The 25,846-nt window shown below is 46.2% G+C and overlaps 1 protein-coding gene across 1 annotated transcript in view; it reads left to right on the forward strand.

Moving 5' to 3' along the window:
* Positions 1 to 25,846, forward strand: part of RTTN (rotatin) — a 1,129,552-nt gene that overhangs the window by 274,640 nt on the left and 829,066 nt on the right. The window contains exons 17-18 of the mRNA XM_086965450.1: positions 2,013 to 2,129; positions 18,692 to 18,831. Coding sequence (XP_086821576.1) covers positions 2,013 to 2,129; positions 18,692 to 18,831 — 257 coding nt within the window. The remainder of the gene's footprint in view (positions 1 to 2,012; positions 2,130 to 18,691; positions 18,832 to 25,846) is intronic.

Below are 25,846 nucleotides of genomic sequence, written 5' to 3' on the forward strand. Positions count from 1 at the left end.
GCTAGGTGATTTTCTAATGTTTGTTTTGTCATTGGTCCAGCACGGCTTTGCCATGGGCACTGTTACAGGATATTTGTTGATCCTTTCATCCTTTCCTTAAACTTTTGTTATTCAAATCACTGGTTGTGATGCGTTTCTTGAAAAGGTTCACATATACATTCCCTCCTGAACCCTTTTAATTTGCTCCAATGGGACTTGAACCTATTACTCATGCTTTTGATGTACCTGCCCTTTGAGCCTGTGCCCAGTTGCTCACTGAGATTGCACACTATTTAGATGTTATTCCTCATTCCACACCGAATTGGTGAGCTACAGGCTCGGTCAGTGAAACCTACTTATACCCCCTTCTTCCATGACAAATTGGAGCTGTGAATTCGAGCTTCCTTTCGCCTAAGATGGAGTTGCTGTTCCATGTGGGCCAGTGTATTGATCTCCCTGTGTTTTTCGCTTTACCACACCCCTCTAAGGAGGAGAGGAGGTTTCACCGATTGGACCCAAAATTTTTTTTTACAGCGAGTTAGGCTCCCCCTGCAGATCACCATCTTTCCATCAACTTTGCTGGTGCTAAGAAGAGAAAGACATCCTGGAAGTGAACCTTGTGTAGGTGGTATGTCCTGTTTATTAAAACTTGCTGTACCCTAGCTAAATTGAGTATCATGAGGGCATTTGGACGCATTCCACCAGTACCATTGCTGCCACTAGGGAGTTGGCTAAGGGTTTACACTGCTGGACATCTGCCAGGCTGCTACATCAGTGTCTGTACATGCCTTCACCAGGTATTACTTTCTTGACATTTATGTCCACATGTTGTTGGGGTGTTAGTCTACTTATCAGACATTCCAACTCTTGTGAGGTACTGCTTTGGTATCTATTGAAAAGGGGAGGAATCTGCAGTTAGAAATATCAATCAGATGAGCAAATTACTTGACCTCAGTAACTCTCGTTCTGATGGATACTCTAGCTAACCACAAATTCCTCTCCACCCTCCTTCCTACTCATTCTGTGGAATTGACTTTATGGCTCTGAAAGATCCCAAGTTAGATTTTGCACATTTTCATTTTGCAATCTGTCACAGTCAATTTGTGTTTGAGGTGTATGGAACAGTTTCAAAGGAAATCTGTTGTGTGGCCGCTGCAGAATATGATGCCACCTTTAGGTGCATGGGAGCAATTGCTAGGAAACATTTTTGGATCCAGTCTGACACTTGGGAAATTCAGAAGGTGAAGAATTTGCAGTTAGATAAAGTATTACCAGAAAGAGCATTACCAAGGTTAAGTAACTTGTTCATTGGTCCAACTGACCCAGACTGGCAAGGGAGAAGGTAAGAGAGGGCAAGGTGGGTCTCTATCATTGTAATACACTGCATAGAGGAAGACTGTCACTCAATTGTTCTCAACTGGCTAATTCTGTAAGGGACATTACCGCCAAGAGAAGGAAAGATGTGTATAGAAGATGACTTCTCCCTAATCTGCTGTTTGGGCAACAGCAGGAAAATTGTATTTCCATTGTGTTGCTACACCTGACAATCCCGTTGAAAACATTACTATCCTGTGCACTGCGCCACCAGGGCGCAACATCTCTGGGCCTGGGCGTTCCATTGTCTCTTTTCATACCGCCCCAAAAAAGAACAAGGACTAACTGGGGCACTGCCATTTGCCTCTTGCCTGATCAAGCAATGCATGTCCCTTAATCAGCCCGAATTGTCATCATGAGTTGTAATACATCTGGGTTTGGAAATACACAATTTATTTTCTATAGTGGGCATCGTGGTATTGTGGTGACTCCCGACATTGTAATCTGGGGTTTCCACCTACGATGATATAATCCACAGTTTTCCTTCTGTAATCTATATGAATTGTTGCTTAGCACAAAAGAACTAGGTCTTCCAGCATGTAAAAAGTAGACCACCTTGTTCATTGATTTGCAAATAACAGATGGAATACATGTTCGCTTGCTGCTGTAATGCTCTGCAGTCTTCTAATACTTCTCTGGCTCTTGATTGTTGGGAACAGGTAAACTCTGCTGCCAAGACAATTCTGCTGTATCTGCTTCAGGGGCGATTAATGATGACGGCTTTGACCTGGAACAAGTTTATGGAGGCACTGCACCCTGTAATTGCGGTTCTGCAGGTATGATTTCATTATTTATTGAGTTATCTTAACTTCTTAGACAATTTTTTTATTTAATATTTCATAACTGTTCCTCAACGAGGAGTGCACACCATAAACATTTGTATTATTATAATATGAAATAGAATATACGTAGGCAGTCATTCGAGGATGATAAACATGCCCCACTGTATTATTCTGAATCTCATATCATAATCCCTTCTTTTCCAATGCCCTGTGAACCACCACAATACCTTAACCCAAATCTCAATTACAATTACAAAAACACCTTCTCCATTGCTGTCTCAACTATCTCTTCAGTGTACCAGCGAGGCCTCTCAAACTATTACGTAAAACACTGGGACAGTTTCCCTGCAGGATATGCTAAACAGCCCGAACCCTACATCATGATATCTCGCAGACTCCCAATCAGAGTACTTTGCACAACTGATTTTAGTCACTTATCCTAGTCTGCTCCTGCCCCTTAGGCATGTCGCAGTTGTATGTACTACCACTCTTTCAAACAATGGAAGCAGACTCTGCATGCACTTCACTGGAAATATAATCCTGGCTATCTTGGCCTGAGGAAGAGTGTGCCTAACATGGTAACATTACTAAAGAAAGAATGTCACTGGGCGGGGTTTGCTCGTGATCACTTGTTCACCATGTCTTGTGGGATTTGTTGCTGTTATGTTATAGATTTGTTGCTGTTGTTTTATGTGGTGATCAGTTCTTATCTATTGTCTCTGCTCCATGAAACCTCAAGGGTGTGCATGTGCTTTATAAGGGAAAACATGCAGTGCCTTTACCACGCAGCCTTTACAACACAATTCTTTATCACGCATATGCCTTTACCAAGTATGGTAAGTATAGTTAGGAGTGTTTGTGCGTGCGTGTGTGTATCAAAGCAAACCCCGTAGCTCCAACAAAAGTCAAATCCGGGCACAGACTCGATATATATGTTTGTATGTATATATATATATGTATGTATTAAAAGTGGGCTTAGTCGTGGGTATAAGTTATTACGGGTTGTTTTTGGGTTGTGTAAGAGTATTTGGTTGTAAGAGTGTTTCTAAGGTTAAGGGGTTGATAGGGTTATAGGGTGGTAAGGGTATGTTAGGGTTTAGTGGTAGGTAAGGGCGTAATGTAATAAGGGATTTTTAAGGTTTGGGGTGGCTAGTGGTGTAGGGTGGTTAGGGAATTTTTAGGGTTTAAGAGGGGTAGGTACATTGGTTGGTAAGAGTATTTTTATGGTGTAGGGGTAGGTATAGGTATTGGGTTGTAAGGGTGTTTTTAGGGTTAAGGGGTGGTAAGGATGTTTTAGGGATAGGTAAGGGCATAGAGTAATGGATTTTTTTTAGGGTTTTGGGATGGGTAGGAGTATAGGGTGGTAAGGTTATTTTTAGGATTTAGGGGTAGGTAAGTGCATGGGATAGTTTGGGTATTTTCAGGGGTTAGGGATGGGTAGGGGCATAGGGTGGTAAGGGTAGTTAATAAAGGGAGGCTTGGGAGGTCCCCCCGAATAAAAAATTTAATTTATTTATATAAAAAAGAAGAGTTGGGGGATTTGGGGCTCCCCCACCCACACACACACAAACGCACACATTTATGGAGCGTCAGCTCTGAAATGCGAAGATGCCATCACCAGTGAAATAAAATCAAGAGAGAACAAAGTTATTGGAGTGCTGCATTATTGTCTGGAGTCAGACGATTTTTTTACGTGATATTTGTATTCACCAAAGGTCCCTGCACTTGAGTGGCACACGACAATGCTCTAACCCTGAGGTATTGTGTGCCCTCTGCAGCTCGCTTTCTTTCAATCCTGCATTACGTCCATGCCCGACACGTTTCAAGGCAACCATGCCTCTTAATCATGGGCTCCTCAGAGGCACAAAGAAACGCTCACCTATTTCCACATTCTTTTATTAGGTTGTGACCGCCCTCAGTGGGCGTGGCTTACAATGGTGCTTTGTGGCATGCTGGTTATTGTAGTCCCACAGGTAAGTCTAGTCTCCCTATAGTAGGCTCCATGCCTCTGTACTTTTCAATCTTGTTTCATTTCCTTCAGTAGGACGGATTTCTAGAATTGAGGGCTAATTTGCATAGCACATCGTGCCGAGCAGAGAGTGACTGTTCCCCTCCACAGCCTTCTTAAAAGTTCAAGAATAGTGCTCCTCTCCCACGGCTCGGACATGGTGAGTGTTTCTTTGTGGAGCACATGATTAAAAGGCGTGGTTGCCTGGAAACGCGTCGGGCATCGATGTAATCCAGGATTGAAAGAAAGCGAGCTGCAGAAGGCACACAATACCTCAGGGCTAGAGCATCGCCGTGTGCCCACTCACGCGCAGGGACCTTTGGTGAATATATATGTATATATATATATATATAATACAATCACGTTAAAAAAATATATATATACATACACATACCTACCTATCTACCTACCTCAGTAGGTAGTTAAAGTTAGGACCTAGTTTCCGTAGGAATAGCGTTTTTTGTTTTTCAGAAAGAACAGATGATGGACGGATTGCTGAACAATGCAAAGATTCACCCCTCAGTCACAGATCTGGGTTTAATCCATCGTGTTTTTGCTCACCACGCCAACCCAGTTTGGACCTAGCCAAATGCAAATCAGTCTTTACCCTGCTCCTCATGGGTACAGTCCAGCCCGAACTGCCAAGCAAGGTCCTTCCTGGACCGGAAACAAGCATCCTGGGACCAGTTTCGCGGTATCACCTCTCATCAAGGCCAGCATGAATCCAGCGGCACAGTGAACACGGGACCCACGCCTCAGCATACCCTTCCCACTTAGGGCAACAAAATCAAAAAGAACAGATGATGGATAGAATACTGAACAATTAAACATTCACACCCATCCACAGATCTGGGTTTAATCCTTCGTTTCTTTGCTCGCCACGCCAGATTGGACCCAGTTGCTCCTGACTTTAGTGCTGTTTAAGGAAGCTTCCTGACATTCTCAAAACAAGTTTACCACTCACTTCAGCTGCTGTCTGGAAAGTTTTGGGGTGATCTGTTAAGTGTGGGCCGAGAAAAAAGAGGGGGACCCAAAATGTTTTTTCCCCATGCAATTTCCTATAGATAGAAATATAAATCCCATTATATCCTATGGGATTTATATTCCGTCAAGATCTACTTACCTTGAAATAAAGAAACTTTGAAGCACGTTGGTGTGGCCTGTTCGTGTTGCTGAAGGGTGCATGTGTTCTATGGAATATCTTGGCTCCGGCACTTTCTGTTCCAGGGAGGACTACAGCCCCTAGTCTGCCTGCTTTCGCTCCTGGAGGCGCTGTCACAGCCTGCTCGACCAGAGGCGCGTAAAGAAACTCGCAGCTCCCACTTCGCAGGATGCGCACGGGCGGAGCCCGGGCCCATCTGCGCCCGTCTGTGTGCAGAGAGGCCGGACTGGGCCATATTTCCTGGTTTTATTATTCAGAGACACCAACGAGCCAAAAGTAAGGAGTGGGGTTGGGGTGATGGGGAGATAACCTTCACCTGCACTGTATTTGGCTCTGTATACTCCGAGAACTCACAAGATAAACTAGGTTGGGGAGGAAGAAACCAATGCCCATGCCTAAGGGTACTGAAGCCACTCTAGATGGCTTCCTTCAGAAGGTTGTGGGGTCCCTGAACAAGGAAATTGAATTGGCAGAGCGCAGGCTTTCACTGGATCTATCATCCCCATTCACAGCCATGAACACTCGCTCTGCTCAGTCTGACCTCCTAACAACTGCAGTGGACTCTAATCGAATAATACCTATATCCCCACATACCCCCCCCTGGAGGAACAACAAATCGCCCTTTCACCCAGCGTTATTATCTTGAGCCGGGGAGTTACGGAAGGAGAGCCACAAGGTAGGGGAGTTGTGACCCCAACAAACACGGAGGACCACAATGTGGCGGCGGCAAAGAAACGCAGTGACCCGAATGTAAACAGGACTGATCAATGGACCCTGGGTCTCATGCGAAAGACAAAGAGGACTAAGCAAACCCCCCCTACCTTAGGGGGAAAACCCCGTTGGGGGGGGGGATGGCCTGCAAAAACAAAGACTATGTCTGATATGGTCATGATGTCAGCGCATTTTGGTAAATTAGTGTCAGACTGCGAGTTACTTTATGCGCCTCTGGTCGAGCGGGCTGGTGACGGCACCTCCAGGCGTGAAAACAGGCAGAATGGGGGCTTTAGTCCCCCCTGGAACCTATTTTATCTCGACTGGGGGGCATAGAGGAGCAAGTGGCCTAACTCTTGTCCTCTCAGGGAACGCATCCAGACAAAGTGGTCTCATTGATAGATGTCCCCTGTGTAAAGGCCTGCGAGAGAGAGGTGTTGAGGCCACCCCTGGAGCTCCAAAAAGTGGGAGGTTAACCTTAGAGGGTCCCTTAGACAGAAGTGCAGAGGCAAACACATTCGATCTACTCTGGGATAGGGCCATCTGCATAAATCCTGAAATAGAGCCTCACACCCAGGCAACGGGTGAAGAGAGGAGGGCTCCTAGTAGTCTGATGGAACACAAGGAATCCTATTCACTGAGCACTGAAAGTGATCATAGAGTGAGCTCAGGGAACAGGAAAGGTTAAACAGTGGCTCTAAGTCTACGTGGCAGGACTAAAACCTCATATTAATTCTCCCTCCGGAGTACCCCCCATACACATTGGTCCCGACAGGTGTACCACATGTACCACCTGTTCATCACGAAAGCTGTCAGAGCCTCATTATTAAATCCACCTACTGGTGCACTAGTAACATCGGGTCCCAGTTAACTGGCGTAACCACATTATAATGGCAAGACAGGTAAGTTGGTTGGGGAAAACATATAAAGACAGGGAGATTGAGTGGTCCTGAATTTTAACAATGAAATATGGGTGAACTTGCCCTATGCCATCTTAGAGACTCCCCTCTTGAGCACATACCGGCACGCCCACTGGGTTTTCTCTATCCTCCCTATCCAAGGGGGCATTATGCCTCGTTTGCGTCCCCAGAATAGAAAACCACTCCCTCGGCCCCCGCATGGTTCCACCCCAACGTTTTGAGGCATTATCTGGATTATCAGAAATTGGCTGACTACCCTTGGACCTATATCGCTCAAGCTGGATGTTGAGGACATGGGGGGGTAACTAGGGATAACCTTCCCAGAGAGGTTGGAATAAAAGGTAACGGTCTGGTGACAAAAAAAATCAGACTACCCTACACTTAAATTACCTGATACTCACATTGGCAACGAGGAAGGGGAGACTGTGGATGGTATAGCTAGTCCTTTAACATCACACAGTCCAGGGACGCGGGGTCCAGTTTAAATCTCTCGATTGTTAGCAAGACGAGGAACCCAGGTGTAAGTGCAAATAAAACTTGTCCTTTCAGAATTCTCTCCAGGAACATTGCAGGTATCCATTCGAAACTAGAAGACAAAATATGGTTAGCGTATATAAATACTTTTTATATTATCTGCATCCAGGAAACATGGGCCAGGGAGAATATCGAACTAGATGACTTCTGTTCCCTTAATGTCCATGCAATTGCCTCACCAGCAGGAAGAGCAAAAGGAGGTTTAGCGACATTGATATCCCTTAAGTATAGGTCAATCAAAGCAAATTCCATTAAAGTCTCACCCTGGTATCAATTGATTTTAATTTCTAACTTGTTTCAGGTCAAAACTCTTTTAATTAATTGGTACTACAATGTTTTTGACTCAAATAGTAGTGACATTATTGTAAATCTTACAGTGAAAATTGACAAGATCGTGGGGAAGTGGCAGCCCCTGTGTATCTATTGGGTGGGGGACTTTAATTGCTCCATATGTCGGCATAGCACAAATGGAGCATGCTGGCTAACCACGGACCAACCCCTGACGCATTTCGTACACACACCAAAGGGAGATGCCTTAAATGAAATTATTGTGAATGATATACTTTTTTGTTGACACTTTAGTCAGTAACACAATAACCCAATATCCTACCTTCATTGAGCAGATGGAGTGGAAGTGTTATTGACCTCTTGCTAATATCCAGCGAATTTTGTTTCATGGTGGACAGTTTTTAAGTGGAGCCCAACAACGCCAGAAATCATAATCCCCTTACTGCCTCCTGATACATAACTGCCCAAGAGAAGAAAGGTGATGGTCGCCCCCTCCAGTATAATCGAAATAAGGGGTGAGAATGAAATGGAACAAGATAAATCCTCCCCAATTTGAGGAGAGTATCGTTAAAGCAAACCTAAGCTCCATACTGCAATGCTTAGACCATGACTCCCCCTCCCCCCCCAGAAATGGTTATACAGCGATTTGAGGGAATCTGTAGGAATGTGTCCCAACACCTGACAACCCCAATAGTATCAAGGGGACCCAGGGGCCCTAAATGGTTCAACACAGAGTGCACAAGGGCCCAAAAGGATTAAAAAAAGCACTTCATAAAAGCCCCAGAGATAAAGCCTTAATCAAGAGTGCAAGACAGGCTTACAAGAGCGCAGTGGTTAAGTGGAATAATGGACTGAGAAAGCTGGCCTGGGTGGACTTAGAGAGAGAGTGCGCTCTAGTAGATTTTGTGAGGTAATAAACCGCCCCCTATTCACAATGGATTCAAGGGGGATGGATTCACTGATACCAGGGCAAGTATGGGAATCACACTTTACAAACATATTTAACCCCGAGGGTATCACTGGCCAGGAATTAAGTCTAGCTGTCTCATTCAATTCAGTAACTGCCCACCACCTGAGCTCTTCCCTAACTGTAAGTGAGGTTGAGGATGCCCTTATGACAGGTATACAACTGAAAGCTGCAGGGCCGGATGGGGTATCTCTTGATTTTTTTAAGAGCAATATGCATTTGTGGTCACCCTTCCTAACAAATGTTTTTAGAGCCTCAATCATTGGCCCCATCCCCAACCTCATGGATGGAGGCTACAGTGGTACCTGTATACAAAAAGGGTAATAAGGAAGACCCGACCTGCTATAGACCCATCTCCTTGATCAATACTACGGTCAAGGTGATGGGGAGGGTCATTTTAGACCAACTGGGATCCTGGGCAGATTCATCTGGGCTAATATCACAAACCCAATACAGATTTAGGAGAGGCATGGGGTCAGACGAACAGTGTCTCAACTTGGTCTTGATTATGGGCAAGTACATGAAGGCTAGGAAGGGAACAATCCACCTTGCCTTCGTGGACTTGTCCAGCGCCTTCAATACAGTTAACGGGTAAACTGTGGTCCATGATGAGTGAAATGGGCTTCGAGGAACCTCTCATCTCCCTCTTTCGTAGATTGCATGCATCAACTACTGCAGCCATACGATATGGTCCAGGGGGAGAGCGGACTAGACCCATTGTTTCCACTGAGGGAGTCTGACAAGGGTGCATACTGGCCCCCTTTTTCTAGAATCAGCCCTGATAGACCAGAAATTAGACTTTCCACAGCTTTAATGGCTTTAACTGCAAAAAGCTTACAGAGCTCCTTGAATGCTTTTACTTATTTTATGCAAAAACTGTTGATGGACAGAATGCAGAACAATGTCATACATTCACCCCAGTACAGAGATCTGGGCCTAAATCCATCGTTTTTTTGCTCACCATCCCATTCCAGTTTGAACCCAGCCATATGCAAATCAGTCTTGACCCTGTGCCTCATGGGAACAGTCCAGCCCGAACTACCAAGCCAGGTCCTCCCTGGACTGGAAACAAGCATCATAGGACCGGTTTTGGGGTTTCACCCCTCTTCAGCCAGGATAGCTTGATTCCAGTGGCATGTAGAGCACATTGATGCTTTAGGCCAAAGTCTGGTTGTAAGAAGATTTAAATCTCACAAGAGCGATCATTAAGGATTGTATGACACTGGATAATGCTGAGGCCATTTCATGGCTCTGCTATGTGAATAGAAAATTTAATGAAATAGGCCTAGGGCATTACTACGATAATCCATCGAGCATCGACACTAATATGAAACTTATCATAAAAAATGCATACTTTGCTGAGCTTAACAATCCCTGGCAGCAACTAGGGCCGCAACCCATCTAAGATCGGCACCTTTTTCAACAACAATTTTACTTGTCCTTTAATACGAACTCGCTGCACAGATTTTTATTGACTAGGTTTCGGCTTTGCACATTGCACTTTTTATTGGTATTTCCTAAACAGGCTGTCTGGTGCAATAACCTTACTTCTTGCCCCTGTGACGGTTTAGCACAACAAAGCACCCTGCACTTTATTCTCTTTCGCGCACTTTACAAAGAGCCAAGGACACGTGTCCTTATGCCATTTTTAAGAAAAAGTTACCCCAGCAATTATCAGGAAGGTTTCGATCTCCTGCGATCCCTTTCCTCTGAAGTTATTTGCGCTACAGTATTACATTTTATTAGAATTGCATTTTTAATAAGGAAATGGTATGAAATGTAAATGAAATGACTGCCTTTTTAAATAATTTTAACCTTGAACCTTTTAAGATGGGAAAAAAACTCACTATGTAGTATTTGAGTCATTTGATGTATTGATGAACAATTTTAATATGCACATTTTATTAATTTCTTTTTGTATGTTCGTTATACTTTTATGGTAAATTTTTTGAACAGAATAAAGTTATTCTTGACTGATATAAGTATATATATTAATATATATATATATATATATATATATATATATATATATATATATACAGGAAACACTCCTTCCAAGAAAAAGAGAGCAGAGACCCAAGGGGATAACTTTGGAGGCTTTATTCTGGAAAGTGGCGGATGCATTTCTGGCTGTTGTTGTGCCTTCGTCAGCGCCCAAAGCCTCCACAGGAATAACACTCTGCTGTAGGTCCCGCCTCTCTCTTAAGCTCAATGTAATGAGCCTGCACCTCCCACAGGAAATACTTGAGGCAGCACACCTGTGTAGCGTCCCGTGCGTCCAGGAAAACTACAGGTCCCAGAATCCCCTGTAGAGGGATCATGGGGGTTGGTGCTGCGGGGAAGAAATTGTTCGGTGCGTGAATGCGGGAACAAAAGCAGGGTGAGTCCTTAAAACAAAACAAAATGTCATGCTCCGTTTTTTCGGCTGATTTGTCCACAACAGAGCCTCCTCAGCTCCCCTTTCGTACGCCTCAGCCCCAGATTACAGGTGTCCATTGAGCAGGGGCGGTGAGGTCAGTGCCTGCAGCCCACAGCGAGGTTGGAGTTACCTTGCAACTGCCGGTTATCCTCCTGTACTTCGGGGCGGAATTGGGACCAACCAAATCACTCTGGTGAAGAAAACGGACTGAAGACAGTCCAAGCCTGTGATGTCCGATCCCAGGGTGAGGCGGGGTTCTCTGTAGGCGTCTCAGGTTGACGCGTAAAATGTACAGGAAACACTCCTTCCAAGAAAAAGAGAGCAGAGACCCAAGGGGATAACTTTGGAGGCTTTATTCTGGAAAGTGGCGGATGCATTTCTGGCTGTTGTTGTGCCTTCGTCAGCGCCCAAAGCCTCCACAGGAATAACACTCTGCTGTAGGTCCCGCCTCTCTCTTAAGCTCAATGTAATGAGCCTGCACCTCCCACAGGAAATACTTGAGGCAGCACACCTGTGTAGCGTCCCGTGCGTCCAGGAAAACTACAGGTCCCAGAATCCCCTGTAGAGGGATCATGGGGGTTGGTGCTGCGGGGAAGAAATTGTTCGGTGCGTGAATGCGGGAACAAAAGCAGGGTGAGTCCTTAAAACAAAACAAAATGTCATGCTCCGTTTTTTCGGCTGATTTGTCCACAACAGAGCCTCCTCAGCTCCCCTTTCGTACGCCTCAGCCCCAGATTACAGGTGTCCATTGAGCAGGGGCGGTGAGGTCAGTGCCTGCAGCCCACAGCGAGGTTGGAGTTACCTTGCAACTGCCGGTTATCCTCCTGTACTTCGGGGCGGAATTGGGACCAACCAAATCACTCTGGTGAAGAAAACGGACTGAAGACAGTCCAAGCCTGTGATGTCCGATCCCAGGGTGAGGCGGGGTTCTCTGTAGGCGTCTCAGGTTGACGCGTAAAATGTACAGGAAACACTCCTTCCAAGAAAAAGAGAGCAGAGACCCAAGGGGATAACTTTGGAGGCTTTATTCTGGAAAGTGGCGGATGCATTTCTGGCTGTTGTTGTGCCTTCGTCAGCGCCCAAAGCCTCCACAGGAATAACACTCTGCTGTAGGTCCCGCCTCTCTCTTAAGCTCAATGTAATGAGCCTGCACCTCCCACAGGAAATACTTGAGGCAGCACACCTGTGTAGCGTCCCGTGCGTCCAGGAAAACTACAGGTCCCAGAATCCCCTGTAGAGGGATCATGGGGGTTGGTGCTGCGGGGAAGAAATTGTTCGGTGCGTGAATGCGGGAACAAAAGCAGGGTGAGTCCTTAAAACAAAACAAAATGTCATGCTCCGTTTTTTCGGCTGATTTGTCCACAACAGAGCCTCCTCAGCTCCCCTTTCGTACGCCTCAGCCCCAGATTACAGGTGTCCATTGAGCAGGGGCGGTGAGGTCAGTGCCTGCAGCCCACAGCGAGGTTGGAGTTACCTTGCAACTGCCGGTTATCCTCCTGTACTTCGGGGCGGAATTGGGACCAACCAAATCACTCTGGTGAAGAAAACGGACTGAAGACAGTCCAAGCCTGTGATGTCCGATCCCAGGGTGAGGCGGGGTTCTCTGTAGGCGTCTCAGGTTGACGCGTAAAATGTACAGGAAACACTCCTTCCAAGAAAAAGAGAGCAGAGACCCAAGGGGATAACTTTGGAGGCTTTATTCTGGAAAGTGGCGGATGCATTTCTGGCTGTTGTTGTGCCTTCGTCAGCGCCCAAAGCCTCCACAGGAATAACACTCTGCTGTAGGTCCCGCCTCTCTCTTAAGCTCAATGTAATGAGTCTGCACCTCCCACAGGAAATACTTGAGGCAGCACACCTGTGTAGCGTCCCGTGCGTCCAGGAAAACTACAGGTCCCAGAATCCCCTGTAGAGGGATCATGGGGGTTGGTGCTGCGGGGAAGAAATTGTTCGGTGCGTGAATGCGGGAACAAAAGCAGGGTGAGTCCTTAAAACAAAACAAAATGTCATGCTCCGTTTTTTCGGCTGATTTGTCCACAACAGAGCCTCCTCAGCTCCCCTTTCGTACGCCTCAGCCCCAGATTACAGGTGTCCATTGAGCAGGGGCGGTGAGGTCAGTGCCTGCAGCCCACAGCGAGGTTGGAGTTACCTTGCAACTGCCGGTTATCCTCCTGTACTTCGGGGCGGAATTGGGACCAACCAAATCACTCTGGTGAAGAAAACGGACTGAAGACAGTCCAAGCCTGTGATGTCCGATCCCAGGGTGAGGCGGGGTTCTCTGTAGGCGTCTCAGGTTGACGCGTAAAATGTACAGGAAACACTCCTTCCAAGAAAAAGAGAGCAGAGACCCAAGGGGATAACTTTGGAGGCTTTATTCTGGAAAGTGGCGGATGCATTTCTGGCTGTTGTTGTGCCTTCGTCAGCGCCCAAAGCCTCCACAGGAATAACACTCTGCTGTAGGTCCCGCCTCTCTCTTAAGCTCAATGTAATGAGCCTGCACCTCCCACAGGAAATACTTGAGGCAGCACACCTGTGTAGCGTCCCGTGCGTCCAGGAAAACTACAGGTCCCAGAATCCCCTGTAGAGGGATCATGGGGGTTGGTGCTGCGGGGAAGAAATTGTTCGGTGCGTGAATGCGGGAACAAAAGCAGGGTGAGTCCTTAAAACAAAACAAAATGTCATGCTCCGTTTTTTCGGCTGATTTGTCCACAACAGAGCCTCCTCAGCTCCCCTTTCGTACGCCTCAGCCCCAGATTACAGGTGTCCATTGAGCAGGGGCGGTGAGGTCAGTGCCTGCAGCCCACAGCGAGGTTGGAGTTACCTTGCAACTGCCGGTTATCCTCCTGTACTTCGGGGCGGAATTGGGACCAACCAAATCACTCTGGTGAAGAAAACGGACTGAAGACAGTCCAAGCCTGTGATGTCCGATCCCAGGGTGAGGCGGGGTTCTCTGTAGGCGTCTCAGGTTGACGCGTAAAATGTACAGGAAACACTCCTTCCAAGAAAAAGAGAGCAGAGACCCAAGGGGATAACTTTGGAGGCTTTATTCTGGAAAGTGGCGGATGCATTTCTGGCTGTTGTTGTGCCTTCGTCAGCGCCCAAAGCCTCCACAGGAATAACACTCTGCTGTAGGTCCCGCCTCTCTCTTAAGCTCAATGTAATGAGCCTGCACCTCCCACAGGAAATACTTGAGGCAGCACACCTGTGTAGCGTCCCGTGCGTCCAGGAAAACTACAGGTCCCAGAATCCCCTGTAGAGGGATCATGGGGGTTGGTGCTGCGGGGAAGAAATTGTTCGGTGCGTGAATGCGGGAACAAAAGCAGGGTGAGTCCTTAAAACAAAACAAAATGTCATGCTCCGTTTTTTCGGCTGATTTGTCCACAACAGAGCCTCCTCAGCTCCCCTTTCGTACGCCTCAGCCCCAGATTACAGGTGTCCATTGAGCAGGGGCGGTGAGGTCAGTGCCTGCAGCCCACAGCGAGGTTGGAGTTACCTTGCAACTGCCGGTTATCCTCCTGTACTTCGGGGCGGAATTGGGACCAACCAAATCACTCTGGTGAAGAAAACGGACTGAAGACAGTCCAAGCCTGTGATGTCCGATCCCAGGGTGAGGCGGGGTTCTCTGTAGGCGTCTCAGGTTGACGCGTAAAATGTACAGGAAACACTCCTTCCATATATCTCAAAAAAGAATCCTGAACCGCTGAATCACAGACGGCACCAAGCAGGTAACGACCTCTTCCCCTAGAGTAAAGCGCTCAATAACGGGCCATCCAACACGATGAAGTGCAAGCACATGACGCGCCACTGTAGGTTGTGCCTTTTATGTGAAATAAAAGCCTATCAGCTTAAGAAAAAAGACTGAAAGGTCAGATTTTAAGTGCAAATAATACATAGACCATGTACAGATATCTGGGCGGTTTAAAGAGTGACAAAAAAATCAAAGTGGCGCTGTTACCTGATGCTTATACAATAAACAATATAAAAACTCACATGATCATGTTATGGAAGAAAATTATGGCAAGTGCCAAAAATCACAACTTGATCGATAAGTTTCAATTAATGGGTCAAAATTCTAATGCTAACAGGTAGAACATCGCAACCACAGAGCAAACGATAATGCTATCCAAATATTACAAATGTGTCACAAACACCAATTTCAAAATTTTAAAACAAGTTTCTCCAAGTGGAAGAAATCATCATCATAACCACCTCAAGAATTTTGCAAAATCGATGTAAACATTCAATATAATTCCTAGAAATTCATCTGTGCATGGCAACATAAAGTGAAAAATCAAAAACAAAAAAATAAATGGTTATTAAAACAGGGCACTAGAACAGTTTAGCAGTGGCCCTCTGTAGATAACCTAATAGATAATATTATACAATGCACACAATATGTATGCAACACAATTGATAAACAATGCAGCAGCCTCTGATTTTTAAACACTCTACTTCGAAAAAACTTTTTAAATTCATTTTAAATTCAACTTACACAGAAATTTTCACAGAAATTATCATTAGAAGCATCTAAAACATTCAAATATGTTATAAGAAGTTACTGAGCCCTTCATTGATATTCAATCCGTTAGGGACTCTAGTATCTAATAATAAAATGAATTGTGTCTCCTTCTGCCTTAATAATTTCTCACAATCCCCACCCCTGCTAGGGCTAGGGACAGAACCTAGGACAGTGTATTCCAAATCTTTAAGCTGTTTGTTATGAATGGCTCGAAAGTGGCGTGCCACAGGATAATTGTTGTCTGAATTAACAATGGCATGTATGTGCTGTAGAATACGTTTATTAACTGGGAGTTTCATGCTCCCAATGTATTCTAAATTGCATGTGCATCTAAGTTTATAAATCACGAATTCAGAACGGCAAGTTAAATACTCGCGAATTGGAATTCTTTTTTCGCTATAGGCAGACTGATAATACGTGCCATTTTTTAAGAAAGTGCACGCACGGCATGAAGTACACTTAAAGAAGCCCAACTTCAGCAACCATGGAGGTTTCAAGATATTCTCTGGCATAGATCTATCTAATGCATCTTTCATAGATGGAGCACGTCTAAATATATATATTGTGTGTAATATACATATAACAAACAGGCAACCCGTATGACCAAACATTTTTTGGAGGCACATCATGCACCAACAGACCTCCAATGGACTGTGCTAGAACAGCCGATGATCCCAAAACATGTTACTGATATCAGCACATTCCTACACCGTAGAGAACAGCGGTGGGTGTACAAACTTCAAACGGACATCACGGGTTTAAATGAAGATATCCCGTGGATGTCCCTATAAATTACGACATCATGAGCTCAGTGCTTATTGTTCCCAGTCCTCAAATGCCAGATTGTCAGCAGCCATCTGAATTGATTTGTAATAACTAGAATGTGGACAAGTTAAACCATTATATAGAGATATAATGCTACTGTTTAATTTAATACCACTCCTAGCTAACTAGACATCCTTTGGGCAATTTAAATCAAACGGTGAATGCACACCCCAATTGGACTACAAATTCCATCAGCCTTGTAGTTCCAGCACTTATTAGGCTTTTGTTTTAATAGATGTAGGATGCCAGAACTACACTTCCCATCAACTTTGGAGTTTTAGCGCTGTGAACTACAATTCCTAGTCCCCCTGCTAACTGTATATAATTGGACCTATACAGAAAAAACGGAGTTTCCCCATAGTCCCCCCGCTAATTGTACAAATACCTGACCCACTTAGCAACTAAAAACGGAGCTTGCATGTTACATCGAGGTTCCGTGTAACAAAATAGCGTTGAGAACTACAAATCCCAGCTTTGTTGTAGTCCTAACGCTAAATAAAAGTAAATACAGGCAACGTGATCAACGAAGCCTGCGTGTTACCGCGAGGTTTCGGGCAACCAATCAGTGTATACCCAACACTGAAATGACCTCGCGCAGGGACGCGCCCGATGACGCGGAGCACACGTGTGGTGGTCTCGACCAACAAGCATGCAGATAAGTACCACGCTTCCTGTCCAGTCGGTACCTCCCACAAGTCAGCCTAGAGGAAGGCGAGGAGTACCGACGGACAGGTAAGCGCTAAGGGGAGAAAGGGAGATTTATTTGCACTATTCAGTCTTAGATGGGTAGAAGCGCTAACAGGCGATGTAACGCGCACTTAATAGAACGAAGTAAACGCCGGGGCAGCTAAAAATAGATAGCAGTAGTAACTAAGACTGCGCCAGATTGGGAAGATAGAATTCACCGAATAAAACATATTCAGTACTAGTCAACACTTTGGCGATAACATGGCATCCAGTTAACACGTGATATGCCACGTTGGGACTAGATGTCGGTCTGAGTGACGCCTGCATAGGAGGACTATATGGGCGGTCATAGACTTAGACTATAGTCTAAAAAATCGTAATGGGGCCCGTTTTCTGCCTAATCTAACAAAGCAAAAAATTGTGGTGAGGTGACAATACTAACAAAATCACCTTCACTTTTGTAAAGAAATACTTAATGATGAGGTGCCGGATTGAGTTCTGGTGATCTCTTCCTCCTTCATGTGTTCCTTTTCTGTTTCACATCTATTAGAGCGGTGCTCCATTTGTACCTGAGCTGTTGCCGGGTGAGGTGGAGAACGCATTCCCCTAAATTTGGGTGAGTGAAATATTGAGTTTCGAGTCCAGGATACTGGCACCTGGCTTATATGTTTGATTGAAATTACAAACACTGACCATGAATTACTTGGCATATTAATACTTTACAAGCATCCCTTGTATTTTGCAGCAATCGTTAATAACTATGTGTGTTTATCTCTATGTGTGTTTGTCTATTTCCTAACTGTTTGGACCATATCCACTGGCGTTTGCAGGTGATATGATTCTTTTTACACACTTACAATTCGTAAACAGCAGTTGCATTTAAACAATAAGAAGGTCCTGAAGAAGCAGACTGGTATCTCTTGAACCAATTCACTGCAGAAACATGTCGACCTAGTTACCATCTTAGTAGTTATTTGTTACCACTACTTGCACTGTTTTTTAACCTTGGGTGTGGGTAGGATCTCATTAAACTTCATTTCTTCCACTCCCACAACCCAATATTAATTTGCACACTCTCAGTTGCCACATTGAGCACTTTATGCACTGCTATATGTTAAAATTAATTCTTTGTACCCCCTGATACCTACACTAAGTTCAAACCCACACACTTCACAACTTTGATTAGGTTACACCCTACCTAATCCCAAGTGGTTTTTTCCACTTCCTTCGGGTGAAGGATCCCAAGTGATGTAGGGCGGTACAGGACGGGTATCTGATGGGAACACTTTTTCCACCAAGGATACTTGGGATTCAGGGATAGTGCTCCCTTTTCACGCATAGTCACACAGTTTGCTGCACTCCTATGTTGACCCATTGTTGTATATTGTTTGTTATATAATATACATCAAACCCACAGCTATACAGCTTATAGAGGAATTTTAACAGTTAATTCAGAAATACAAAAATTACGTTTCAGTAGTTGGTGCAATATTTTTCTTGTTATTTATGTTATATTCAGGGTTATGCAGATCCAGAAGAGCCTTTGGGCAATTGCATCCTGACTCTAAGCGAAAAAACCTCAGACAAGGGAGAAAGCATTCTCCCCAAAACTGTTAAGCTTACAGCCGTTTTGCGACTTCTGCTTTGCAAAAAACAATCGTAAGTAAACCTTCGTGTGATTCGATAATTTCGAAACTGTTACATGGTAAAATGTTTAATATCTTGATAAGTAATACATGCATGCACCTGTATAATCTGTTTCATTGCCAATATCTACTGCTGTAACTGGTTTTAATTGTGTATGTATTGTTGTAACATCATTTATTTTTATTACAGAGACTAAGGCCTGCTTGAACACTAGAAATTTACATTTATGTTGTGGTGTGTGTGTGTGTTATCCATTTTGCTCTGTTATCTCTTTTTGCTTTTATTTCTGGTTCTACTGCCTGATATGAGTCCCACCTTATGTATTGCTTCGCCCTTCCAAATATTAGAAAATACCTCCCTCCGACACGGATGCACAAACACGGCGAAGCTATAAAAACACCACCAGGAAAGGGATCTCACTGTTATAAAATGAGAGACAGCAAAAGACTGTTTCCAGTATAAGGCATGACGTTTTATTTTTGCAACACTCTCTAACAAAAAGGCTTTCCCACGTGTCAATGAACAACATTCCAATGTATATGGATATGTATATGTATGTCTTGCTCCTAGGTCTGCCACACAAATGAGGAGGCTGTTCGAGTGCCTCCTCATTTGTGTGGCAGATCTAGGAGCAAGATGTAACAGCGGCAGCCAGCTGCGAGGAGAGCAACACCCTGTAAGGTGGGGGCCACGAGGATGGATCACCTACCTCATTGTGGAACAGCGTGAGTTGGATGAGGACATTGGCACACGTGGAGGGTCATCCAGAGCTTGGGCTCATACAGAGTGACATGCAGTTAAGAAAGTGCATCCATCCATGAACTGTAATACTTCAACTCCCACAATGCTGAGGGGCGTGGCATGGCTTACTTAGCTAGCGTGTGGGAGTGTGCACGCATTCTTCGCATATAAGCCTCTGAAGAAGAAAGATTTTGAAACGCGTAAGGCGAGACGAAGGAACTGTTGTAATTATAACCTACGTGTGGCGCTGTTCATACCAAGAATTAAAGGTTAAAGGTCAAACCTTCTCGGCTGTTCGAATGCCTTCTCATTTGTGTGGCAGACCTAGGAGCAAGATGTAACAGCGGCAGCCCAGCCGCGAGGAGAGCAACACCCTGTTATCCAGTATTATGGGTATCTTTCATAGATTCACATGCCTGAATCATTCCCCGTCGTCGGGGTGGGAGTCCCTGGTATATAAAAATAGTAATGTCATAAAGACATATATACACTAATAGGCCGTAGGCCTCATATTAGTAACCTATCTGAGTCCTTTTGTAAAAAAGGACCAAACTTTGGCCAGGAGCCAATCAGCCACTACCACCCTCTAGAACCTTCCTGGAAGGATCCCTAGTCCCTCAGATTTTCTACCGCACGTCGTGCTAAGGGAGTCTCCACTGAGCTCTGCTCAGGTTTCTGAAGACTGCCTCTACTGTCTCTACCCTGACCATTCTGCCAAGGACTGTAAGGTCTGCCGCACTTTCTCTGTCAAGACTCTAAAAGACAGAGAGGGACGCCTGCTTCTGTGGCTTCAGAGACTGAAGGACAAGGATCAAACAGTCTCCTCAGGTGAGAGCGAGTGTTCCTTCAGGAGCTCACACTCCTCTTCTAAAAGGCCGAGACAGACATCTCCAGGTCCGTCTAATATGCCGCCTCAAAAGAAGACACCAAAGTCTTCAGAGGGTCGTAAAAAAACCATGGCAGTTAAGACTCCTCTTCAGGAAGCCACCTTCAAGAAGCCCGTGCTGGTGTCTTCTGCCATGCCTGTGACAGCGTCGACAGTAACCATCTCTACGTAGACCGCATCGGCCTTCACCACCTTGACGACATCTACTTCAACATCGTCGTCGTGGGGTAGGTCTATAACATCTATTATTCCTGTCAAAAGAACGTCGACGAGGCCTCCGTCGACGACAGCCCCTTCGTCGACGAAGTCGAACCCATCGTCGTTGACGAAAGTCCCATCGACGTCGATGACCACCTCGTCGACGATGTCATCGATGACAAAGCCATCAACGAAGCCATCGACGTCGACACCAGCGTCGACGAAGCCGTCGACACCAGCGTCGACAAAGCGGTCGACGACGAGATCGTCAACGGCAACTCCAACACTGCCGTCGACGAAGAAACCACCGTCGACGACGATATCGTCGACGACATAGTCGTCGGTGAAGACGGCAGAGAAGTCTGCTGTGGCCGTCAGCATCCCTCCGTCGATGACCGCCCCGCCGACGGGCCCGTCGACGGAAGGCTCTCCCAAGCTGAAGTAAACCTATACACACTTCAGGATGTCAACGCGTACGCTGACAACAGAGGCGACGTCTCCTTGCAGAGTCCAGCCACTGCCACCGGTCCATTTGCTGGAGACTGAGGACTCTGATGATGGCGCCATGTTCCCCACTGCAACAAGTCCATCAGAGCTAAATGTCAAGGTCCATGAGAGTTCGGATTACGAAGATATGGGTCAGGCAGAAGTCCCATACCAGGAGAAATATCAATCGCCTCTTCCTTCACAACCTATGGTGTGCCTCCCGGCCTCAATTGTCACGGACCTCCAATTCCTTATAGCGGACTACAAACAGCTGTTTCTGCCTACTCCGCCACCTCCAGTAGTGCCACCACGACCCGTGACACTAGCTCCTCCTCCTCGCCCTAGACCACCTCCGCTGGTAATTACTCCAGATCCTGTATCTTTGCCTCCACAACAATCTTCGGATGAAGAGGAAGCAGTGGAAGAAGATGAGGAGGGTCAACAGGAAGAGGGAGAAATACAGGATGATGAGTGGAATGACTACATCATTTCACATCCAGCATCCCCAGACCATGCACAGGCAGATTCACCTCCAGAAGACATCGGGGGTTTCATAATGTTATAGAGCGAGCAGCAGCAAGGTTCAAAATACATCTCTACTTCCAGTGCCGACCAGGCTCGATAAGAAGTATAAGGCCCCGGACACGTCTCTGGCATGCCTTACAGGCCATACTAAACCGAACTTCGTGATTACACAGGCCGCTCAGCCGAAATCCAACAATCCAGCTGCTGCACTGACTGCGCCTCCAGACAAGGAAGGCCGTAAACTGGATAACATCGGGAAGAAGTTCTCGTCGAAGTCGGCCATTAACGTCAGGGCGGCAAACTCGGTTGCGCTCTTAGGACGCTACAATCGCCAGATGTGGGCAGATGTTGCCCCATACCTAGGCACACTCCAGAGGAACAGAAAGAAGAGGTAAAGAAGATCCTCCTTGAGGGAGAGCGGTCTGCCTCAGAGATTATTGACGTGCCGATGGATATCGCCTCAACAGGATTTTGCCAGTTGGCGGGGGCAGCTGTCCTTAGGCGTCAAGGCTGGCTGAAAGCTGCATCTTTCCGGCCGGAAGTCCAAGCCAAGGTACTGGACATGCCGTTCGACGGAGAGCTTCTCTTTGGAAAGCATATTGATGAGATGCTGCAGGGTATCAAGAAAGATACCGAGACCGCAAAAGCCCTGGGTTCCCTCCAGTACAAGAATACTTCCTTTCGGGGCTCCAGAGGAAGAGGCCAGCAGACAAGAGGTGAATATCAGGGGTACAAATCCTCCTATGGCTCGTCCCAGCAATACAAGCCTCAATACCAACAGAGGCAGCAACAAGGCCAGTCTTCTTACAATAAGTCCTCCTTTCGAGGAAGAGGAGGAAAGAAAGATCCCGCCTGAAGGCAATGACTTCTTTCTCCAACAGGCCTCCACTTCTTCCTCACGTTACGTAGTTGGAGGCAAAATTTCCAACTTCCTCCACAATTGGCAAAAAATAACAACGGATCGTTGGGTTCTCCAACTGGTTCGGTTCGGGCATACTCTGGAGTTTGTGGACACTCCTCCTCCGAACCCCCCATGTCCCATGCAACACAAGAATCTTCATCTTCTTCAAGCGGAACTCTCACTAATGCTTCAGAAAAGAGCCGTAGAAAGAGTTCCCAGAGGTCAGAGGGCGAAAGGATTCTATTCACGGTTCTTCGTGATACAATAAAAGGAGAAGAAATGGAGACCTATACTGGATCTAAGGAACCTCAACACATACCTCAAAAAACAATCGTTCCGTATGGTATCCATTCAAGAGGTGTTACAACTACTCAATTCCAGGGATTTCATGGTGTCCTTAGACCTCCAGGACGCCTACTTTCACATACTCATCCACAAGAGTCACCGCCAATTCCTACGGTTCACTGTGGCGGGCATACATTACCAGTTCAGAGTGTTGCCATTCGGCCTGAAGTCGGCGCCACGCATTTTTACAAAATGCCTATCTCCAGTGGCAGCTTACCTTCGCCAGCAACATCACCAGGTATTCCCCTACCTGGACGACTGGCTCATCAAGTCTCCCACTCTAGAAGGCGTGAACAGGTCTTCCAACGCCTGTCTTCAGCTCTTCGAGAGTCTAGGACTTACACTCAACCAGGAAAAGTCAGTACTGCAGCCCTCTCAACGCCTCACTTTCCTGGGAGCAATTCTAGACACACATCAGGAGAAGGCCTTTCCATCACAGGAGCGTCAGGCCAAACTGAGGTCGCTGGCAGCACACATTCAGCTCAAAAAGACCATCAAGGTGCGACTTTTCAAGTCACTGCTAGGAATGATGTCCTCCAACATCCTCCTAATACCACACTGCCGCCTCCGTATGCGTCCCTTACAGGAGGCGTTATCATCTCAGTGGATCCAGTGTACGGGATCCTTCGACAATCTACTCAGGATCACTCCATTCATGGTGAAGGCCCTGCACTGGTGGCTTCAAACAAAAAACCTGAACCAGGGCCTTCCATTCCTGCTTCCAATCTCCCCACACGTGATAACAACAGGTGCATCATTGGAAGGATGGGGTGCGTTCCTGCAGGAACTTCAGATACACGGTCAGTGGTCGCCAGCCGAAAAACTGCTCCACATCAATCTGTTAGAGTTGAGGGCAGTATACCTGGCTCTTCGAGCTTTCTTGCCCAGAATCAGGAACTCCCCAGTGCTTGTGAGGACGGACAACACCACCACAATGCACTACTTAAACAAGCAAGGGGGATCTCGATCCATGACGTTGTCTCAAGAATCGCAGCGAATTTGGAAGTGGCTACTCCAACACAACATTTCGCTGAGGGCGGAGTACGTCCCAGGAGCAGACAACACCCTGGCGGACTCACTGAGCAGGCAAAGCTCCATTTACCACGAGTGGGAGCTCTACCGACATGCTCTCGACGCAGTATTCTCCCGATGGGGCAGACCTCACCTGGATCTATTTGCGTTGGAGATCAACGCAAAATGCCAACATTATGCAAGCTGGCTTCCCCAGAAAGGATCTCTAGGGGATCCATTTTCGATCGCATGGTGCAACGTATTTGCTTACGCGTTTCCTCCATTTCCCCTGATCCCCAGGGGAAATGAAAGCAGAACATTGCACACTGATCCTGGTCGCCCCAGCGTGGCCACGCCAACACTGGTTTACAGAACTCCACCTTCTATCGCTGGAGCCTCCGATTCCTTTCAGGCCTTACCCGCATCTCCTCACTATGAACCAGGGGCAAGTCCAGCATCCAGATCTGACATCTCTCAGATTATCGGCTTGGCTCCTGAGTTCAGAGAATTCCAGGACTTAGATATCCCTCAGGACTGCTGGGTCGTCTTAGCCCGGGCCTGGGCTGACAGTACCAATAAGACATATTCTCAAGTGGAAGAGATTCTGTTTATGGTGTAGAGCTAACGAACTGCACCCGTTCTCGTTCTCCCCTACCTGCTTCACCTGGCCAACTCGGATTTGGCTCATGCCTCAATCAAGGTCTGGCAGCCATATCTCGGTTCAGATGCTCTTCGTCTGGTGTTTCCCTATGGTCCAATAGACTGGTCAAGCAGTTTCTGAAAGGCCTATTCAGGACTTATCCTCCAGTGAGACCTTTACCACCTACATAGCAGCTCAATATTGTCCTGGCGCAGTTGATGAAACACCCCTTTGAGCCGATGCATAACCGGATCTCAAATACTTATCATGGAAAACAGCTCTCTTGCTGGCTCTCACGTCAGTAAGGAGGGTGAGTGAGCTGCAGGCTTTCTGTATTCAGGACCCGTTCCTTCAGTTTAAACAGGACAGAGTCATTCTATGGACTAACCCCAAATTCATACCAAAGGTTCCGTCTGCTTTTCATCTAAACAAACCTATTGTCCTGAGATCTTTCTTCCCTAATCCATCTTCAACAGCGGATAGATCTCTACATTCCTTAGATCTGAAAAGATGTCTGAAATTCTACCTTCATAGAACAGAACAATTTCGCAAGTCCAACCAATTATTTATTGCCTTCAGCAGGCCCAGGAAGGGCCTACCATTGACAAAGTAGAGCATTTCAACGTGGATCTCTGCGGCCATCGCCTTCTGCCACCAACAGGCGGGACATCCTCTGCCCGCCAAAGTTCGGGCTCATTCCACAAGAGCGGTTTCCACCTCGATGGCGCTCTTTTCTGGGGTGCCCATTGTCGACATTTGCAGAGCGGCGACATGGAAGACACCACATACGTTCACCAAGCACTACTGCTTGGATTCGGAACTTATGAAGGATGCAGCAGTGGGACAGGCAGTGCTCAGTCATCTATTTCATTAGAGGTGAGCCTTCTTCCTTTCATCCCACCTTTCCTATTACCTAATTGCACATTTCTTATCCTGCTACTGTTTGCAGTTTATTCTGTTGCACTATTGATAAGGTATTATCAAGTGTCTTACATGCTATATTATGCGAAATGTGCTGCCTACTACTTGCTACTCTGATTCAGGCATGTGAATCTATGAAAGATACCCATAATGCTGGATAAGAAATGCGTTACTTACCTGTAACTGCAGTTATCCAGTATTGGTATCTTTCATAGATTCACATGCAACCCACCCGCCTCCCATGGAAGGGCTCACCTTGGTTCTCTCAGTAGGTACTTCTTAGCACTGTGCTTACGAAAATCTGAGGGACTAGGGCTCCTTCCTGGAAGGTTCTAGAGGGTGGTAGTAGCTGATTGGCTCCTGGCCAAAGTTT

This window comes from Lissotriton vulgaris, chromosome 4_1 (assembly GCF_964263255.1).
Source record: "Lissotriton vulgaris chromosome 4_1, aLisVul1.2, whole genome shotgun sequence".
Classification (NCBI taxonomy): domain Eukaryota; kingdom Metazoa; phylum Chordata; class Amphibia; order Caudata; family Salamandridae; genus Lissotriton; species Lissotriton vulgaris.